General features: G+C 36.8%; 1 protein-coding gene across 2 annotated transcripts in view; it reads right to left on the bottom strand.

Moving 5' to 3' along the window:
- Window positions 1-11,343: 11,343 nt before the first annotated feature.
- LOC146002201 (BOS complex subunit ncln) overlaps window positions 11,344-20,513 on the bottom strand; it is a 32,925-nt gene continuing 23,755 nt past the window's right edge. For both annotated transcript variants that reach the window (XM_083139921.1, XM_083139926.1), the window contains exons 10-13: window positions 18,075-18,196; window positions 17,049-17,147; window positions 14,606-14,684; window positions 11,344-11,680 (exon numbers count right to left, since the gene is read on the bottom strand). In XM_083139921.1, the coding sequence (XP_082996047.1) occupies window positions 11,615-11,680; window positions 14,606-14,684; window positions 17,049-17,147; window positions 18,075-18,196 (366 nt within the window). In that variant the 3' untranslated portion in view covers window positions 11,344-11,614. The remainder of the gene's footprint in view (window positions 11,681-14,605; window positions 14,685-17,048; window positions 17,148-18,074; window positions 18,197-20,513) is intronic.

The raw sequence follows: 20,513 nt of genomic DNA on the forward strand, positions 1-20,513 counted from the left end.
CTTCTGATCGGCCATTCGCGACCGTTTTGGTGTGTGATCCTGGTTCACGATACTGACGCTTCGACTGCAGGCAGTTGTTTTTTAATATAAACAACAGCGGAAAGTGATATCGACGGTGTGCAAAAATGCCTCGTGAAGTGATCACCTGTATCCTACGCCTTAGAACGGGACACGTGACCACAAACGAGCATCTGGCACGAATTCATCAAACCCCCTCTCCCAATTGCACCTGCGGAGAACATAAACAAACCCCCACCCACTTATTTTTCCAATGCCCGCTATGGAACACACAACGACAGGCACTCCTCCACAGCCTCCTTCGACAAAAGGTTGCTTTCCCCTTCTCCTTGCCCACTCTACTTTCATCTCCTTCCCCCTCTATAATGTGGATTCTCTATGGATTTGCCCGACAGTGCGACCTTCGCTTTTGATTCCCTCCCTCATCATTACTGTAGTATAGTGACAGTGAAGTGAAGTGTAAACCAATAGTGTGCTGTTTCTATTAGTGCGCGAAATTATAGCCCTCAATGTTCTCAGACCGTTGTCCAAGACTGCTACCATTCAAGCGGTGAGGGGCATGAAGAAGAAGAAGAAGAAGAAGACGGTGTGCAAACGCTAGAGATGTTGGATGTACAGTGAGATCCATGAGTATTACCGTGCAAATTGTCCATGACTATTTTCATTAACTTTCCTCTTACATCCCATGTGTTTTTAAGCGATGGATTTTTATGTATGCTGGTGCAGAAGTTGTCAAAAGCTTGTTTTGAGTTTTCTTTTAATTCTTGAAGCTCTTATTGGGTCAAATAAAGTACACAAACATGGTGATGGACAATTTGCACGATAATACTCATGGATCCCACTGTACAATGCTGATAATTCGAGAACTATGTAAACTAAAAACTGCCAAAATAACAATAATAATTTGTGGTTCTGTGGTACAAAGTCGTAATGTTTTTAAATACTGTACTTTCTATCCCAGAAAACAAAACATATATAAATGTCATATATTGCGTGCAAGGTAAATTAGAACAGAGCAATGTTTACGATATTTGTACATGGTGTTGGAAATATGATTATATAAATTTACGAAACATACATGTTACTGGCTATTTACACGACACGAACAATATAAATATATAAGAATTAAGAAATGAAAAATTCAAATACTTACCACAGTACAGTAATAATAGAAATAATAATAATATATCTTTATTGCGGGCGAGGTTCAGCGTACGCTGTTAAAAACATATATTGCTTAAATATGAAAAACTCAATATGCTGACCAAGACAGAAATTTATTTTATTATAAAACATAAACTAAACGTAACGTTTCAACCTTCTAGCAAGGTCTTCTTCAGACTCTGCACCCAGTACAAATGTAACAAGGTACAAAACAGGACGATATACGAGGGAGAATCAAATGAAAACCGCAAAACCATTTGAGGCCAGCGATACGCACAAAGTGAAGGGGATTCCTGAGTGCAGGTGTTTTGCTTCAACATGATAACGCCCGTCCTCATTCTGCTCGTGCAACCATGAAAACCATCGATGACCTACGCTTCAAGTGCCTACCACATCCGCCATACTCACCAGATTTGGTACCATCTGATTTCCACATCTTTGGTCCAATAAAGGAGAACCTTGGAGGGCAGAGGTTCAAGTCTGATGAAGACGTCCAATCAGCGGTGCAAGAGTGGCTACACAGTCAACCGAAAGAATTTTTCTCACGTGGTATCGAATCACTACCTATCCGATGCTGTAAGTGCATTGAACTGGGAGGGGACTACATGTAGAAAAATAATGTACAATCAAACATTATCCCTGCATTAAAGTAGTGGAAAAAATTAATTGCGGTTTTCATTTGATTCTCCCTCCTATATAAACAAACATTACTCCCCTCCAGACTATTAGAAAGTTGTTCTGGAACATTCTAGCAGGTGGCTTTCCCTTGTCAACTGTACTTTCACCTAAAAGGCTAAACATATTTTCTTCCATATAGAATGTGGTTCGACTCTCTATCTCACGCTCTTTTTCCTTCCTTCTTCTCTCCTCTTTCTCTCTTGTCCTTTCCACTCTTTCTAACACCATCTTCCATTCTTTGTTTATCTTCAGTCCCCCATTCCAGTAAATTGTGTCTTCTTCACCTTTCTTCTCTATTTCCTTGGCCTCCTTCCATTTTCTCACTAGTATTCTCTTCTCCCTTCCTATCTGCTTAGCCTCATCCCACTCTATGTCATGTCCTGTTTCTCTCGTGTTTAAATATCGAATTTCTCTCTCTCTTAAATCGTACATCATCCATATGTTGTTTCAACCTGTCTTTCAGCCTCTTTTTTGTTTCTCCTATGTACACACTCTGACATTCTTTACATTTCACTTCGTAGATAATCCCTTCCCCTTCCTCTTCTCTGTTTTCCTATTTCTTCTTTGCATTCTTCGCTAATCTTAAGATGCTTCTCCCTCCCTTCCTGTAAGTTTTAATGTCCGCTTTCCTAAGCACTTTGCATATCTTTTCTGTGGTCTTCTCCTTATTCCAAACCTCCTCTCTTTTTCTTTCTCTTCCAATTCTCCCCTGCCACTTTTCTTCCTTCTTCTGTTTATGTCCAGTCTATCCTCCTTCTCATAGCCATTCTTTTCCAGCTGTTTCCATAGGCTATTTATTTTGCCTTCTTTTTCACATTCTTTCGTGCATATTTTCTTGGTTCTGTCCTCCATATTCTTTTCGGTCCAGGAACCTTTTTTCCAGCTGAATTTAAATACGGTCCATGAACCTTTTTATGGCTCTATTTAAATATGTTTTGTGAACCCTTTTTCAGACTGAATTTAAATTCGCTCCAGGAACATTTTTTCCGGCTCAATTTAAATATGGTTCAGGAATCTTTTTTCAATTAAACAAAATGCAACTTCGATCGAATTTAAACTATGAGGAAAAAGATTCCTGTCCTGTTATGGAACCAAATAGAAATCATTAGAATGTGTGGATTTCTGGATCCTTAATAATCCCAGGGTTGTTAATTTCCAGGAATTGTAAATAAATTCAATTCCTGTCCGGAAGAGAAAATTAGCAAGTGTAAATGGGTTCTAGGCCGTAAAGAACCTTTTTATGTATAAAGTATTTTAATTCGATGGAGGAACCTTTTTTAGGATGAATTTAAATACAGTCCAGGAACCTTTCTCCACGCTCAATTTAAATACAGTCCAGGAACCTTTTTTTTTCTGGATCAATTTAAATACGGCCCAAGAACGTTTTGCCCAAAAACAATGAAACAATACGCAACTTGTACCGAATTTAAATTGTGCGAGAAAAAAGGTTCCGGTCCTGCAGCGGATCCCATTGGAATTTATGTGTTCCTGGACCTTCAACAACCCTGCCCGAAACACCACTATGGGGCTGTTTATTGACAAACGTTTCCGCTTGAGGCACCACCATGTTGTGTCCCTAAATAATTTCATCTGGTTGCCCTAAGCTTTACATTGGAGAGCAATAGGATGGCTATTCAAACGAAAGTAAGAATTTCTCGTGTAAATCGATAACAAAAATGTGTTTAGCAAACCTTTAAGATTATGTAGCAAGTCATATAAGTTTCCGAAAATAGCATTCTCTTGAACCTAACAATAAATATATTAAAGTGCAATGGCAAGCTAGCTCAGATGGGCTAAATAAGAGCACTAAACTTGACGTAATTTTGGTCATCCCTAGCTGGCATGGGTCTATAATACAAAAATTTCAATTTTTACACTAAACTGTTATGTCTCCTCTTGTTGCGACTTGTATGTGTAATTCAACAGCGGGAGTAGGAATCGGAGAAACTACCCAAATTACAAAGAAAAATGTATTAAGTGAGTAAGCGCATGTTATTTATTATTATACACTATGCTCTATCCGATAACTTAATATTAACATTTGGCCCCCATATTTGAGTCCTTTTTATTTTGGGTTACAACAATTTTAAAATTATAATTCCTGTAAATAAGAAAGCCCTAGAGGTTGCAAGACATGAAACAGAATATAAAATATTTTTTTGTAATAACTGTTCTCCTCGATAAATGTGTATGTATAAAATAGAGAACCATATTTACTAGCCATGAGGAAAAGTATGATATCACGTAAAAAAAGGAGTAAATTATTAACAACAATTATAAAAATAAAAGTACAGACACATGGAATTATTATGTATTATTCTTTTCCAGATTCAGAACAAAACACTTAAATTGTGAAAATTGCAAGTGACTTAAACAAGTTCTGTGCAAATTTTAAGGCTTTTTTGAGTTTTTTCTCTTGTTGATGATCATCTTATTAAAATACTTAGTTTCACAGCACTGAATTATTTATCTTTCATGTTCAGACATAATTTCTGAGGTTAAAATCAAATTAAACTTGCAATTTAATGTAATAGCAGCACGTTCAGCATGAAATTCCTCATGTATTTAAATGGGAGAACAACTGCCCATCAAAAGTGTGAGGACCCAACAGGAGTGCTACCACCTGCAATAGTTTGCTTTGACCACGCCCATTCGATTTTACACATACTTTTCCGAGAGAGAGAGAGAAAGAATAATACCCCAAAAGTTGTCTGGTATGACAGTGGAGACGCAAGCGTTAGTATTCTGTGCCTCTACACTAGTGTGACTCCGTTCTTTTATTCTACCATGATAATGAGGTACTAGCCTCAAAATATAGACATTTCCTTTTATTTGCGGTAAGTGTTTACGGTCTCCTACGCCATTTTTGAAATGTGCATTTAATATATATAAATCAAAACAGTCAATTTTTTTTTAGTCAATATTATGGTCACATACACTAATGGGGAATGGGCCTAAAGTTTAATGTGGAATCTAAAGTACCACCACTGTGCAATGTGCCTTCATTGGAGATCGAACTGATTACAAGGCAACAGCTTCTGCACCATCAGAGAGATCTGAAAGGAGCAAGATGTCATTCCGAAAAGTTGTCCACTTTCATGTTCTCTGCACACACTACTATTCATTAGTAATGTATGGCAAGAACATATATACATGCCCACCCACGTATGCATTTGTGTGTGTGTGCACAAATGGAACACACAGACATTTATGCATGTACACACCATATGCTGGCCACATGTCTGGTTCATTGGTCTCCTTAATTACTACATATAACCAGGTGACTGCACTATGTCGTAACTTTGAAAGAAACATTGCATATTTAGATATTTTTCTTCTTCACAAAAACAGAAGTTATGAATTACATTTTAACATGCATAAATTCCGAACACAGACACTATAACCTGTCACAGCTAACTGTGGAGCAGGGCCGTGCATAGCGGCAGAGGAGGAGGAAAATCGAGTGGTGAAAGTGCAGCATTGCCAACCGTAAGGTCATTACCGTACATGTACAGAGGTTTCATGGCATGTACGGATGTACGCTAAATGAACAGCTTGTCAAAATTTGCACTTGCTGTTTTATCCCTCCAACATTCAAATGTTTACTGTGAACGTGTTTTCAATAAAACAAATCTGATAAAATTAAAGAACAGGAACCTCTTTTCTACATCAACCATTAATTGGTGTATGATTTGTACTCAATGCATCGACAGTGACTGTACATGCATGAACTTTGGTTGATTTGTTGTTTTAAGTTCACTTTATACACAGAAAGGCTAATCGGGACTGTACCTACAGTTCAAAGTGGGATCCGAACCAATGTGTCATGTACCTGTACCATGTATCGAAACCGGGACACATTGATTACAAGGCAGCAACATTATTTCTACAAATCGGGGAGGCCTGCATGAACTATACGTATAAACCAACAGGAAAAATGAATAAGTCTGAGTCAAAGATGTCATTATATGATTCTAAACCTGGACCCAATTCTTCAGATACAATATTCCAAGACGACCAAGAGAACTCAATCAGCTTTGATTGCTAAAGTTTAGAAAGTCTATGTTTTTTCTTTTGTGTTGTTTACAAATGAGTCATTCCATGCCAAATCAACACAGATATGTGCAATTTCCAACCTGACCATCTCCGATTTTCATGAAATTTGGGGAGTTGAAACTTTGCATGGAACTTAGTAACTATGAAAACTTTTAGTCTCGTGCGTCTTGTAATTGTTAAATTATTCAAGGTCCAAGTTCGCGTAAATTGCCCTTTTTGAGCCTGCTTAGCTGCACTAAATGTGCTGTACCTCCGTCAATATTTCACCTAGGAAGCTCAAATAAAGCTTATTGTACAGGGAATTGAATAAGCTTTCCAGTGATATATAACAAGCCCACCTATCGATAAAAATATAATTTTGTCATGTGACCTTGACCTTTGACTTTGAATATCTCAAAACATGTCATCGCCAAAATGCGTGAAAAAAATATATTTGGCCCCTCATACTCTAAAACATATGAAAAAATTATCTGGGACTGACATGGGATCAGAAGATACAAAATAATATGTGTAGCTATGTGTCTAATAAATGCTTAATTACATTGTAGAATGTGGCCCGAAAGTTTGGAAAGACCCACATATCCTGCAAACCAAGGAAGGTAAGAAGTAAGACACCATTTGCCAGGAGCACTGTGGTATTCAGGGCCGATTACACTATTATGCAAGGATTCGAAGGTAACAAATAGAAAAATTAAGATGTTTGGTGCATAAGGCAACAGCTTATTTATTGAGGTATTTACTAAAGCATTAAATTAACTAAATGAGTTGAAAGTAATTAGAGATTACAATGGACAACCAACTAGAATAAGAAGTAAATTAAACAACACACTTGTGACTATAACTATTTCAGTAACATAACTGGACGTCTGACCATAAATAATATAACAATACATTACAAAACATGCCAAAAATACAGTTGGTATGAATCCCCAGAATATCAAAGTTCAAGAAACATATTTAATTTAAAATGAACCTTCAAACTGCAGAAGGTATGAACAATCACTTCAAGTTCAAACTAACTGAAAAAAATAAGAGAATGCACACAGAACTTACACCAACATCAATACTGACATACAAGATATTCGACCCTTTGTATTTCTTGTGGCGACATAACGTAAGTTCTTCTTGTTGGCGCTCTGACATCAACCTTTGTAAGGAAGGCTACCTTGTCCACAGCGAATATGTCAAGTTTCTCAGGATATGTAAACGAAGTGGATGGCCCATGAGGATGGAGAAAGCTGAGTGTAACCCGATGTGTATCTTCGTGTACATTTAACACACATCATAGCCACCAGTGACATCGTGCATGCACGTAACAAACCCAGTAATATCAGTGGGCTCTGATTCATGTTGCTTTCTCGTCAGTGATTCCTGTTTCATGTCAACAGAATGTGAGAAGACTTTTACATGAATAGTAGTGTGGCTATCTGGCACAACACAGTGTATCTTTTGTGTACCTGCAATTGTACGAATCTTTTCAAATCGCTGTTGAAGGAAGGAAGCCTGTTCACCGTATTCCATATTAGTGGTGAAATGAAAATAACACAATGTAATATTTTGTGAACACCATTCAAATAGCTGTCTTCGCGTCATGATCTGAGAGTTGTATGAAGACTGCAAACTTGCACGGGCAGCAAGTCTCTTGACAGTACCAGCGATACCGTCACATGGTCCATTGCCGTGTGATGTGGCAAAGAAATGCCACTCTGCCGAGACACTGAAATCAGTATAATGGTAACATATGTTAACAAAATTCTTCCGGTTCTTATACTGGGCTGCAGAACCATCAGAAAAGTAATAAATATGCTTAGGTGTTCTATTGAAGTGGGATATAAGAAACTTTATCAAATGGCGCTGGAAAAGATGCACACTGACAGTATCATGCTGAAGGCATTCTGATATTATAACAAAAGAAATGTGATCTAATGCACGGGTTTCACAATTTCTGTAATAAGCAACAAAAGGATGAATAGTGGCCTGTGCATTGTTCCAATGGAACCCCTGTACTTCATCCTGAAGAACAAATGCATAATTCTCTGCAAAATCACACAAAATAATGTATTCATTGTCGCAAACCTTCTCCTTCAAATCCCTTAGGAAGCGAGACTGCTGGGTTGCAATGAAAGAATGAGACAGGAGCTGTTGCAATTTTTCTTCAAAAATTTCCAAAAAGTCTTGTACAGGAGAGATAACTGATTGGAGAGTTGTCCTGTCTGTAGATGTCCACATGTGGTATGTTATTTCATCAATTCCGTTTACTTCAAACAATTGAGCTATATATTCTATTAAATGAGATGTACCAGGGCAGCTCTCACACGATGACAGGTAGCATTTTGGCTGCGCAGGATTACATATTATTTGCGCAAGACAGTGTTTATACGTGTTTAGTGGCCAGTGTGCATCCCGTGTCAACTCTCTTATTCTCCAATCCTGCAACATTAGCTTCACGTTTTGGTGTATAGTGCAAATACATACACTATGGGTACCACTTGCACCAGCCAGAACACAGTTCTTGGGTCGTAATTGACAAAATTTAGACAGTCCTATTTTCAGTTCCGGATTCTCATCTTTAAAGGCTCGATACACTTCTTTCAGATTTCCTAAAACCAAACGCTTCTGCTTGTGCACCCTGGTTCCATTTTCCTTCATGGACTTCCAGGCAAACATCGGCTTATGTCATCACTGTTATAGAATGCCGTCACCTCGAATACAATATTTTCACTTAGGACTCGTCCAGGTCTAGGATTAGGGGTTGCTAGTATACCACATTCTTTTACTAACTGTTTCACCTTCCTTACTAAATAGCTTGAAGCTTTGAATTCGTTCTCAACCTGTCGAATGCTCCACCTTTTTGGTAGAACTGTCAATATCTCAATCTTTTCACCGTTTGTAACACTACTATTGAATTTCTCTTTCAATTGATTCACGATTTCCGATTCCACATTTCTTTCACAACTTTCATTTCTTTCCACATTGGATACGTACATATTTGTCTGTACCTGAGTAACTCTCTTAAACTTTTCCTTTGGATATTGTTTTCCTTGCAATTTCTTCCTTTTTACTGGTGACTCACCGAGAAATTTAAGACTTGCATTTAATGAATCTAAAGCAACACTTGAGGCTACTACATAAGTCTCGTACGTCTCTGATGACAGTGGACTAGAAGGGTCCTGCAATTCTGTGCTTCCTGCATCCTTGGATGTACTTGAAGATGACAATGGCCCTTTCATCTGTGAGAGTTTCTTTCGACATTTGTCGCATATCTTTTGCTCCATACTTATACCATTGGCTATACGAACCATTCACACTTGCACATTACGTAGATATTTCTTGTATCTTTTGTGTCCATCTTCCCGGAAAGGATTACAACAGTATAGCAGCTTCTCAAAATCCATCTTCTGGGTTTGTTTTCTCACTAACAGCTTAACTGCTGTGTCCTGTGTAACTTAAAAATACTATTAATGGAACCCTGACTACTTTTTCACTAACAGGTAATGTGTGATACGTTAGGAATTCCTGTGATTGGCTTAGTGACATTGTTAGCTCACTGCGATTGGTCAAAATAAAATGCCTGTGATTAGCTTGTTGGCATGTCAAGCTTACTGTAATTAGTCTAAATAGAAATGTGTGCTATTTGAGTAGTCAAAATTTATAAGTTATTGGAATTGACCATAAGAGCAATGGGATATTATTAAAGATCACATTGAGTGACCTTAATTACGACCATCATTGTTTAGTATATATTGGAATGATATTATTTTCGTCTCTTTCAATATAATTAACAACAAAATGACACCAATTCATTGCTCAGATTGACAAAAATTAACAAAATGTGGCTTTTATCAGTCACATAGCTACACATATTATTTTGTATCTTCTGATCCCATTGCAGTCCCAGAATGATTTATTGATATGTTTTAGAGTATGGCATGAGGGACCAAATATATTTTTTTCACGATTTTTGGAGATGACATGTTTTGAGATATTCCAGGTCAAAGGTCAAGGTCACTTGACAAAATTATATTTTTACCCAAATGTAGACTTATAATATATCATTGGAAAGCTTGTTCTCTTCCCTGTACAATAAACTTTATTTGAGGTTCCTAGGTCAAATAGGGGCGGAGTTACAGCACATTTAGTATAGCTAAGTGGGCTCAAAAAGGGCAGTTTATGCGAACTTTGACCTTGAATAATTTAACAATTACAAGAAGCATGAGACTAAAAATTTTCATATTTACTAAGTTCCATGCATAGTTTCAACTCCCCAAAATTCATGAAAATTGGAGATGGTCAGGTCAAAGGCTGTGTTGATTTCGCATGGAATGACTCAAATACAGTATGCGTTATTTGGTGTCAAAACTGGGGGTGCAAGGACAGTTTACTTTTTCTTGGCAGGCAAGCCACCGTACAGAGGTATATTTTTACCATTTCAATCCGAGTGCTAATTTATTGTAATTTTTTTATTTTGTTCAGATACGATTGTTTGCAGATGTGCATCATTCATTATATAAGGACAGTATGTGGCAAATTAGATATTTTAAGTCCAGTGATTACAACCACAAATTACCCAATTCGAGGACATTTAGGTGATCTCAACTTAGATTCCATCCATCTAAAATACGCCACTAGTCTTAAGTTATTAGGATGCAGTTTGTCAACAATTTTTGACTATATCGTGTTTCTAGCATATAATTGTATGAAAGCCATTAATATAATGCTAAAATATATAATCAACCTTGAAAAACAGGCGTGCGTGTGTGTGTGTGAAAAGGGGAGTAAATATTTCCCTAAGACATTCTTAAACCAAACGTACAGACCTGGAGACAAAAATACTGTCTCCTTGCCATGTGCATACGGTTTTATCGGTTTCAAAAGTTGACAAAGCTGCCAGTGCAAAGCAGGGAGAGCACGCAACTCCAGTAGCCCATTCCGCAATCCCGTTACTCTCACTGTTCATTGGCGGAGCAGTCTCGCATCACTACTTGCACAGAGACTTGTTCTCGTTCGCCTGTTCTACAGTTAGCTGGTACAGGGTACATGTACAGTATAAGTAGTTAATAACAATTTCCCTGAGTGGACTGAGAAAAGTGGCTGTGTGAGGTTCCTATCGCTCTATACCTTAATCCTCTTGATTTCTTCTGGAGCATGCTAAAGGAGATTTATTCAGCAAAAATCAAGAAATACAATAATATCAAGCAATACATCACAAATGAATGTGATACAATCAATGGCAATACTGCAAAACCACATCATGTTCATATTAATTTCATAAAGCATGTAATTACTAATGGTAGAAACTGTTCAAAATGCCCATATTTGCCTGTTTACAGACTTTATGTCTACCCTGTAGAGGCCATAGCAACTTACCGAAAGGTATCATTCATAGATACCATTGCTTTATTCACTCACACAATCAGCTTTCGTGAATGACAATTCAAAATATTTATTACTCATAATTGAAGACATTATACAGTCCTTACAAAATATGCAGCAAAAAGGGCTACGGAACAGAACAGTAACAAAAAAATGACTCCATGATTACATATTACAAATGTACAGCTTTACAATAGAAAGGCACTTTAAAGGGAGCACATAACACAAAATGTGTTGGCATAAAAGTACATTGGAAGATGAGGGTACAAATATAAGGTGAACGGAGATCACATTTGTTTCTTGGTATGATCCATTACTACTACTACTACTGTGACTTTGACTTGCTTGCAGTAGCAAACCTTGATATTGCTGAATAAACAAGTGAGAAGTTCTGAAATGAAAAAGATAAGCTCAATTGAAATTTTAGTTTCATCAAAATGACATACTGTACACAGCAATGTGTAAAATCTAATCAGAATATCTATGCAAATATATTCACAGCTGGTTTGATAGTTTGTTACCTATCAAAGTAAAACAGCGATGAAACACTAATTTCTACAGGCAACATAAAGGTAAACTGGATGAGAGAATAACATGAAATATGACAGACAAATTAAGAAAACATCACATTTTCCAGTTCTTTCATCTCTTTTCAATTTTTTGTTTTAAGTCCATTTTGTGCACAGATAGGCAAATTGGAACAATCGAAACCACTATGAGCCTCCACCAGGGACCCCTTCACTACAAGGTGACAAAATTACCACTGCACCATGAGGGGGCTTTGTCCATATTTCAGTTGTTCATTTTTTGTGTTTATGATAATCTAGTTTTTATCTAGTGACTATGGAGTTCCTTTACAAATGTTTGATGTAAAATAATGGTAAAAAGCAGAGTTCTTCCCAGCGCATCAAAAACACAGAGGCATGTGGAGGTAGGGCTTCACACAATCTCAATTTGGAAGTGCTGTGATCAGTGCCACCCAACGGCCATCTAAGATACACACTGATGGATGGCCGAGTCATGCAGGGATGTTGTGCAATCATCCAGAAAGGGAATAGAAGGCAGGGCTCCCACATGACCATCAGATGCCCTACCAACTAGACTGCTGAGGTTTAAAGTTTCTTTTGATTCCATCAAATGCACAAACAGGCTAAACAGGACATGACTTACAGGATATAGTGGAATTTGAACCATTGAATTAAGGTCTCGGCAAGAAATGAAGTTTATAAAAACTAGAAAAGAATAGCAACACCTATAAATATGTAATGAATACACACACATATTTTAGGTAAATAAAATAAATTTTGCTGTTATAGCAATGAAAAAGCAGCATATAAAATGACATTTTGGTTTTAAAATTTTGAATATAATTCTAAATTTGATTTAAAAACTATGCTTATTACACAAAATAAACATATCCCTTCTAATAGCACATTTATGTAGTTACAAGAATATTAAGTTTATTCCTGTATAAAGGGGTCCATTTTTGCTTCTTAAATATTTACAGCAGAATTAATCAATTTTCTGTGAATTGCATAACTCACAGGATAAAAATCAAACTTCAGAAATTGTCGAATCTGTAAATAAACACTAAATTTCGTGTTTAAGAGTCTATTTTGCATTTTACAGTTAATTTCGCATCATTTTGTGACAAAACAGGGTAGAAAAATGCACCTCACACCATTCAGAAAAATGAACATTAGAATATGTTATTTCAGATTTCGTCAAAAAACTAAATATGCATGTCTCTAGTAATGAAACAATAAAGCCTTAAAAAAAACAGTTCATCAGTTTCTTTTATGCAATCTACAAATTGGTTTCAACCAAGGCTCAAATCCTGAATTACACTAATGCTGTCCACCAGTCTGGACAACCTGGAAAAGTCATTGAAATGTAAGGAAAATGTATAGTTTTTCTGGAAAAAAAATCAACAGTTTTGCAGTAGTGCACTAAAAGCATTTCTTAAACATCCTAAAAATGAAAATGACTAGTAGAGATACTGAGCATTGCCAGTAGTTACAGGAATAGAAATTGTACATTAAATACTCTATGAAAGGGGTAATCTTTGAAACTTATGTAAAAATCCACTACAACAAGTGGTTACTGGTATTTACCTCTTTCTTGTTGTAATTTTTGAGAACCGTTTGCTAGAGTAATATAGTACTAAATTTTACTGTAATGTAACTATGTATTATTTGTAAAGGGTGTCCCAATAAAAGCGACTGATTTAATATGCTTAAGAATATATATTGTATATTTACAAAATGGCAAATATTTTTACATCATTACAACAGGTAAATGTTCCAATTTAAGAATAAAAGATTTTCTTTGGACTTGCAATAACACTGTCACGCACAATAACGATGTTCTCAACAGACCGGCTAGATTGAGAGCGCGGTGTTTTAATGTCTGCTGTCGAACCTGTTTCCTCAAATTTCTTGATCAACTTGCAAACTTACTCTCACTAGGTGCACATTCACATCCAAGGATTGCTTTGATTGATTGAGTTTGTGTTTTAAGTCCACTTTATGCACAGTAAGGCTAATCGGGACTGGACCTACAGTTTAAAGTGGGATCCGAACCACTTGTGCCTCCACCGGGTATCAAACCCGGGACTTCTTGATTACAAGTCGGTGACGCTACCACTGTGCCATCGGGGAGGCCCACATCCAAGGATTGCACAAAGCTTCCTTACAGTCTCTGTATAACACCCACCATTCTTGAAATGAGTTTTCATTATCAAAACTCGATGTTCCTTTGTGTAACCCTCCATGTCAACTAAGCTTCAATAATCACTGATAAAGGTATTGTTAGAACATGTTGCGTGAATCAAACTTGGCATCCTTAAATCGGAGCATTTACCCGTAGTAATAATGTAAAAATTATGTCATTCTTCTTTAAAAAGTGTTCTATTCAGCATATTATATCCGTCGCTTTTATTGGGACACCCTATACTATGATTGTTATGATGATTTTTTTAGGAAAAAATCTGTTAATCATTAGTCAATATATTCCAAAGTATTACATGGGAACTCACTCCTTTCCTCCCCTTACAGGACAGTCAATTACTGCCTATTCAGTCTTTCTTCACATTATTACTTTCACATTGGTTAACTAAGACATTAATTAATTGTAAGTGTTAAGCTAAAATATAGTGACCTCCTTCCAGACATGTTTGAACAATAACTACTCTAATGATTTGGTCGGAAATAAATGGAAAAGACAGGGAACTTTATTTTTATGAAATTGTACACACCTCTAAGCTTAATCTCTACACATAATATCTATAATTCTAAAAAAGGAGCTTCAACCTTACCTGTATGAAAAGATATATGACAGCGAGATAGACTACGATGGCAATGGTAAGGAAGAGATCAAAAACAGCTGGCTTCACACTGAAATAATACAATAATTCTGACTAAATACAATAATATTTATTCCAAAACATGAGCACAGATAGGTTTCACATCTTCATGAAGTACCTTCTTGTTTACTTTTCAGACGAGTATATACCATACTGTTCATACTTTATCTTGATTGCTTGCTTGAAGTTTGTTATTTAGCATCACTTTTCTGCCAGTGTTGGCTAATCACGATGATGAGGATGAGTGATGACATGATGAAATTGATGAAGGCACACTCACAAAGAACACCCATGCCAATGCTAGGATTCAAACCCGGGACCCTCGGGGTCCTTTATTTTGATAAAAATTAAATATTACGATTTCAATTTTAATATAAAACAACAATAATTTAAATCTTGTGTTTTACATATTGCTACAATAACCATCTTTATATTTTTGGCTTTGAAAGAAGTGTCTTATGATGGGAGATCAGGATTAGAAATGTAATTATGCTTACACGAACTGCAGTTACTCATGGAAAGTTTGTTTTTATGTGGACAATGTCTCACAAACTTACTGTCATGGAAACAAGACATGAAAATCAATGATAGCTTCATGAATGCATTTCTCGCAGCAATGTGCAACAATTAACACAGGTGATCTTTTTAAAATTTGGTAACAGTGAGAGTTACCAGTTTTGATTAGGATGTGACCTGTCTAACAATAAGTATCCTTTACATTCAGAAGGCATTTCAGGAGGTTCACCTGTGGCTTTTCATGTCAATGGTGGCATAGGACCAAAACATTGGAGTAGACCTAAGCCATGTTCCAAGCTTTCTAGTTGAGTTTAATGTTATGCTACCCTGCAGTGAATAAATATACAAGGAAGAAGACAATCATTTATACATCATCTGGGAAGTGAGCTCAGAACCACTCGATGCACATAAAGTCAAAATTTTGGAGAAAACCATGGTGGCCAAGTGTGCTTTGATTTTAACTTAAGATCTTCATAACTTCTAAGGTAAGGTACAAGGTAAAGTTCCGCACGCATATAGCACCGTGCCATGAGGGCACATTTAGAGGATGTGGTGGTAGAGCCCCACATATTGTGAATCTCAGGGTATCTACCAAAATAACACATCCGAAATTCTTTACTTATTCATGACTTGTTCTAGACCTTTTTTCCCTCTTTCCATACATTTATGGAATAGCCCCCTACTTAGGTATAGTTGGAAATTAAGAAAATATATATTTTATTGAATGAAAAACCCCTACTACAAGGCTAGTTAAGATGAAAATTGAAGCTGTACTTTAACAAGAGATTTAGACTTGCTTTAATTATTAATAAAAAATGTAAAGTGCTCCCCTGTGCTTTGCACCACGCCATGAAGGAGTGAGTATAGGGGTGTGGAGTTAGGGCCCCACACTTTCTTGATCACGGCTGAAGATGGGAATGATGTGATCAGCTCCACGTCCCTGGCTGCCTTTACCCCCCAGAGTTTCCTCCAGGTACTCATTTTATACGATGCTGGGTGGGTGCCGGAGCCACTTGAACAGGTGGAAAAAATCCCGATTCTTCCCCACCGGGGATCGAACCTGGGTCTCTCGCATGGTAGTGAGATGCCCTAACCACTGAGCTACCTCGGCATTATTATTATAATTTTTACTTTATTATTAATGCATGTAAAAATTAATGCTTCAAACTTCATCCTGGATGGGGAAACCACAGTACTTTAATATTTTTACAAAACTTCACGCATTAACCACAACTAAATAATACAATTTTAGATTTCCAAATATTCAATTCTATCAAATCCCAGTACCTGCATACAACAATGTAAATTCACTTTACTGTAAAAAAAAAAAAAAAAAGCATAATTTCTTGAGTTTTTCTTGAGGTGATGCTCTAGAAACCATTAGCCCCCCCCCCCCCCAACTAGCCACTGGTTTGAGGCTGGGTGAGCCCTAGAACTGTATTATGCAAGGACAAGGCTGGAAAAATTCTGACCTTTTATCACCTATCCTGGGTCTCCCCGCATGATAGTCACACACACTACCGACTACACCACAGCAGCTTCTTTGTTTCTATTTTGGTTATTTTATGTCACTTTTCTACCTCTTAAGTTAATTGCAACAATGAGGATAAATGAACTGTTGAAACAAATAATGGAACGAACACAATAATACATCCATGCCTTGACCAGATTGGATGTAGGAGTTTGTTGCATCTTACATTTTATTATATCTAATCATTATCCATCCTCACCATCGTAATTAAGCTAAAAGAGGTACAAAGGAGACAAGAAACAAAGACAAATGTTTGGAGTTTGTGTGTATCTACCTTGATCGTATGAGAAACCACCACTGTACCATATGTAATGCATTAAATGTGAAAAATGCTAAACAAATGCTTACCCGTATACATTCACCACAGACTTGGAGACATCATAAAATACAAATTCGGGATCTCTTTTATCAGGCACCAAATAGCTCACTTTCACTTCTTTGAGGTACCTAGAAATAAAATAATGTAAATAATGCAAAAGCCATGAAATTCTAATCATATGACAATTTCAATACGTAACATTTTTAAGTAAGGTATGTTTGCCAATAACTTGTTACATCCCGCACAAGTGTAGTACTTCACATGCACACAGACTACCGGCATCCCTTGCACAGAAGCAGATTCCCACTTTAAACTGTAGGTCCAATCCCAATTCGCTTATCAGAACATAAAATGTATTTCAAACATGCTTTTTAATGGATCGAACATGGTTCTTTGACATTCTACTCTACCAGCCAAAGCCTCCCACAATTTATAGTACTTAGATCTGTGTGTAACTGCAAGAAGTAGTATCATATTTCAAATGGACATAGCAAAGATGTGGGAAGGGCCAGGGTTGTTTTTGTAGCTTAGAGGTGCTCCAACCTTCGTGGTGGAGTATCAGAGCACAGATTCAAATCATGGCTAAGGTGTGGATGCATGTGTTTGTCATGATGAAAATTCAGTACAAAATGAAGACACATGAAGGGCACAACACACAGACATATGTAGAAAATATATTTATACAATTAAAATGAAGTTAGATAGTACTGGTACACAATGTCAGAGGCCCATATTTGATTCATACTTGTGCACAGTTTTCCCTAACTTTTCAGTATGTTATTCATGCTGTGTGTGCCAGTAAGCTATTCTCGTTGTTAATCCAGTCTGTAAAAAATCATTTCACAATTGGAACTCAGGCCCACCAAACATTTGCCAAGTATAACAGAAATTCTGCTCTTCAAACGTTACATGTTATGATGTGATCTACCTTCTCGGATAAATACATATTACAATATATGGGTGGTAGTTTATCTATACTTATCTCTTTAAGAAAAATATGTTTTTTTTAATATGCACATTTTTACAACTTCAAAATTTTATAATTTTTTCCTTACCTTGACATGACATCTTGCAATGTTATAACGACTGGATTGTGTTTCTCTGCAAGCAGCTGGGCTGACCTTGGGTGAGAAGACAAAAAGTCCATCCAGGCTTCAAGAGATTCAGTTTCCACTCCCTGCAAAAGAGGAAGCTTGCAATAAGGCAGGTATGGTGGAATTTCGAATATGTTCCATGGATGCTCCTTACAAAAAACAATTAAGTTTACATCTTTAAAATTACAAGATATGTCAATACAATGTAATAACCTATGAAATTACAAAGGGTGAACTCAACATCTGGTGATTTTCCGATTGTCTGAAACTATGAACCATGGAAACCAAGACTGAGGCATAATATTTTGTGAGTTCCCCCTGCTTAACCTTATAAAACAGGGTTGAAGATACCCAAGCTATGATTGTTGAGTATGAATAGCAAACTCAACAGCCCCCTCCCTGGTGTAAGAAGAGTCAGTGTTAATTCCGAGCATGAAGGCATACTCAACTGACCCCTCCCCATTCAACAGCTCATGACAAAGCATGCCAGTGTCAAGAACATTCGTTTGCCATTGGTATCCGAGTTGTTTTTGTAGGTATTGCTGCTTTTTTTGTTTGCTTTCCTTCCATATGAAACGTGATTTGGCATTCTGGCCAGTCTGATGAATTAGTCTGTGCATAACGGTGAGTGAGTGTAGTGAAGATTTATGCACAGAAAATATCTCGAATACCCAAAAAGTGGATGTTAAATGTCAATAAATGGAAGCAGAATGGTCAAGAATACATGTCAATAACCACAAAGAGAATTGTGCCTGATCTTCAACTCGGACCTCATTGCGCTTGCTGATGCTTTGCAAAAGTCGACCTTAATAAGGTACATGCTATTTTTATGCATCCTGGAAAATTGCAGTTTACGATTTCCAAAATGCATACTTATTGAAAATCGTGAAAAATAGGAATGTTAAAAGATCTTATGTTAAGAGCTTACCAAGCCAAACTTTCAGATGGATTGTTCAGAGATATGAGGTCTGCTGTACAGCTTTATACAATATACACGGAATTTCTGAAAAGTGAGTGTTTGAAAAACATTTTATCCTTGCAGACTGTCTCTAGCCACAACAACCATGCAAAAAGTTCACACCGGAATTATCTTCCTGTGGGACTCAACAACATACACGTTTTGCATTCACTCTATGTAGATTAGCTGAAAGACAATTAGCCAGCACACAAGCCAGTCTGCAAGTATTATTGCTGTAAGAGAGTTAACAACACCTTATCAGATTTCAACCACCAGGAAGTGCAACTTCTATGAAAAAAAAATTGATGCTATGATCAAGAACTTGAAAAGAATGATCCACACAATACTGCTGAAATACTGAAACTTCAACAAGAAAAGGAGGTGCCCTTAAATGCCAAGCTAAAACACGTCAGACACTAATGAAGACGTGAAAAACTAATACTCTTTTATTCATAGCTTTTGATCTTCAACAGGCCTTGCGAACTACAAAACTTATGAATGTTATCTAGTACTATGTAAAGGAAGATGTGGACATACAACTTTTTTATCCACAATATTAAAACAAGGCAACTGATACTGTGAAGTGCAGATCTTTGTGAGATAGCAAGCTGTATTCCATTATTTCTCTCATGTTGATGTTAATATTAAGAATGTTGCACTGTTCAGCAATTGCTGCCTAGACAGAACAAGAACTTAAACATGGTCCTCCCCATTTGGTCTTCATTCATCCATAAAGGTTCATGCAAATAAAACACAATGGTAACTGGTTCCTCATTTCTATCCTGTGATAGGAAGATTAGCCATATCGAAAAAGAAGTTAGACATGCATATGTATACTCTATGGACCACTATGGCTAGCTACTTCATTGAAAAATGTTGCACTAATATACCTTTTCAACTTGTTGACTTCGAAGAGAATTTCTGTTTATTGAGATTTGACAACCACTTTTCTGGGTGTCTACGTAACTGTCCACTACACACTCTTCTGCACTTATTATCATGCACAGACTGACCAGAATGAAAAACCATGCTTCATAGACAGTAAACAGAGATAGCAAAAATGCCCACAAAACAAGGCTACCAACACAGGAACCGATAGCAAACAAAATGTCTTGATACTGGCATCCTTTGCCAAGAGCCACTGAGTATGAAGGAGGTTATGGAGTTTGTCCATACTCGAAAGAGACAGGGAGGACAGCTGTTGATTTCCCTCTTCATAGCCACAGCCACATTGCTCACAACCATAGCTTGGCTGCCTTCGGAAGCAAGTTACCAAAGCTTAGTTGGTAGAGGCTTCAATATTTTTAATGCTTGTGAAACCAGACTAATAAAAAAGTGTATTTTTCGTGTAGTGACTAACCTTTTTTTTATTCAACATTTCAACACATTCTACATGTGTGTTTTTCAAGAGTTTAAAATGAATGAAATACATTTTATTTTGT

Source organism: Lepisma saccharinum, chromosome 1 (genome assembly GCF_977018435.1).
Source record: "Lepisma saccharinum chromosome 1, izLepSacc3.1, whole genome shotgun sequence".
NCBI classification, from domain to species: Eukaryota; Metazoa; Arthropoda; class Insecta; order Zygentoma; family Lepismatidae; genus Lepisma; species Lepisma saccharinum.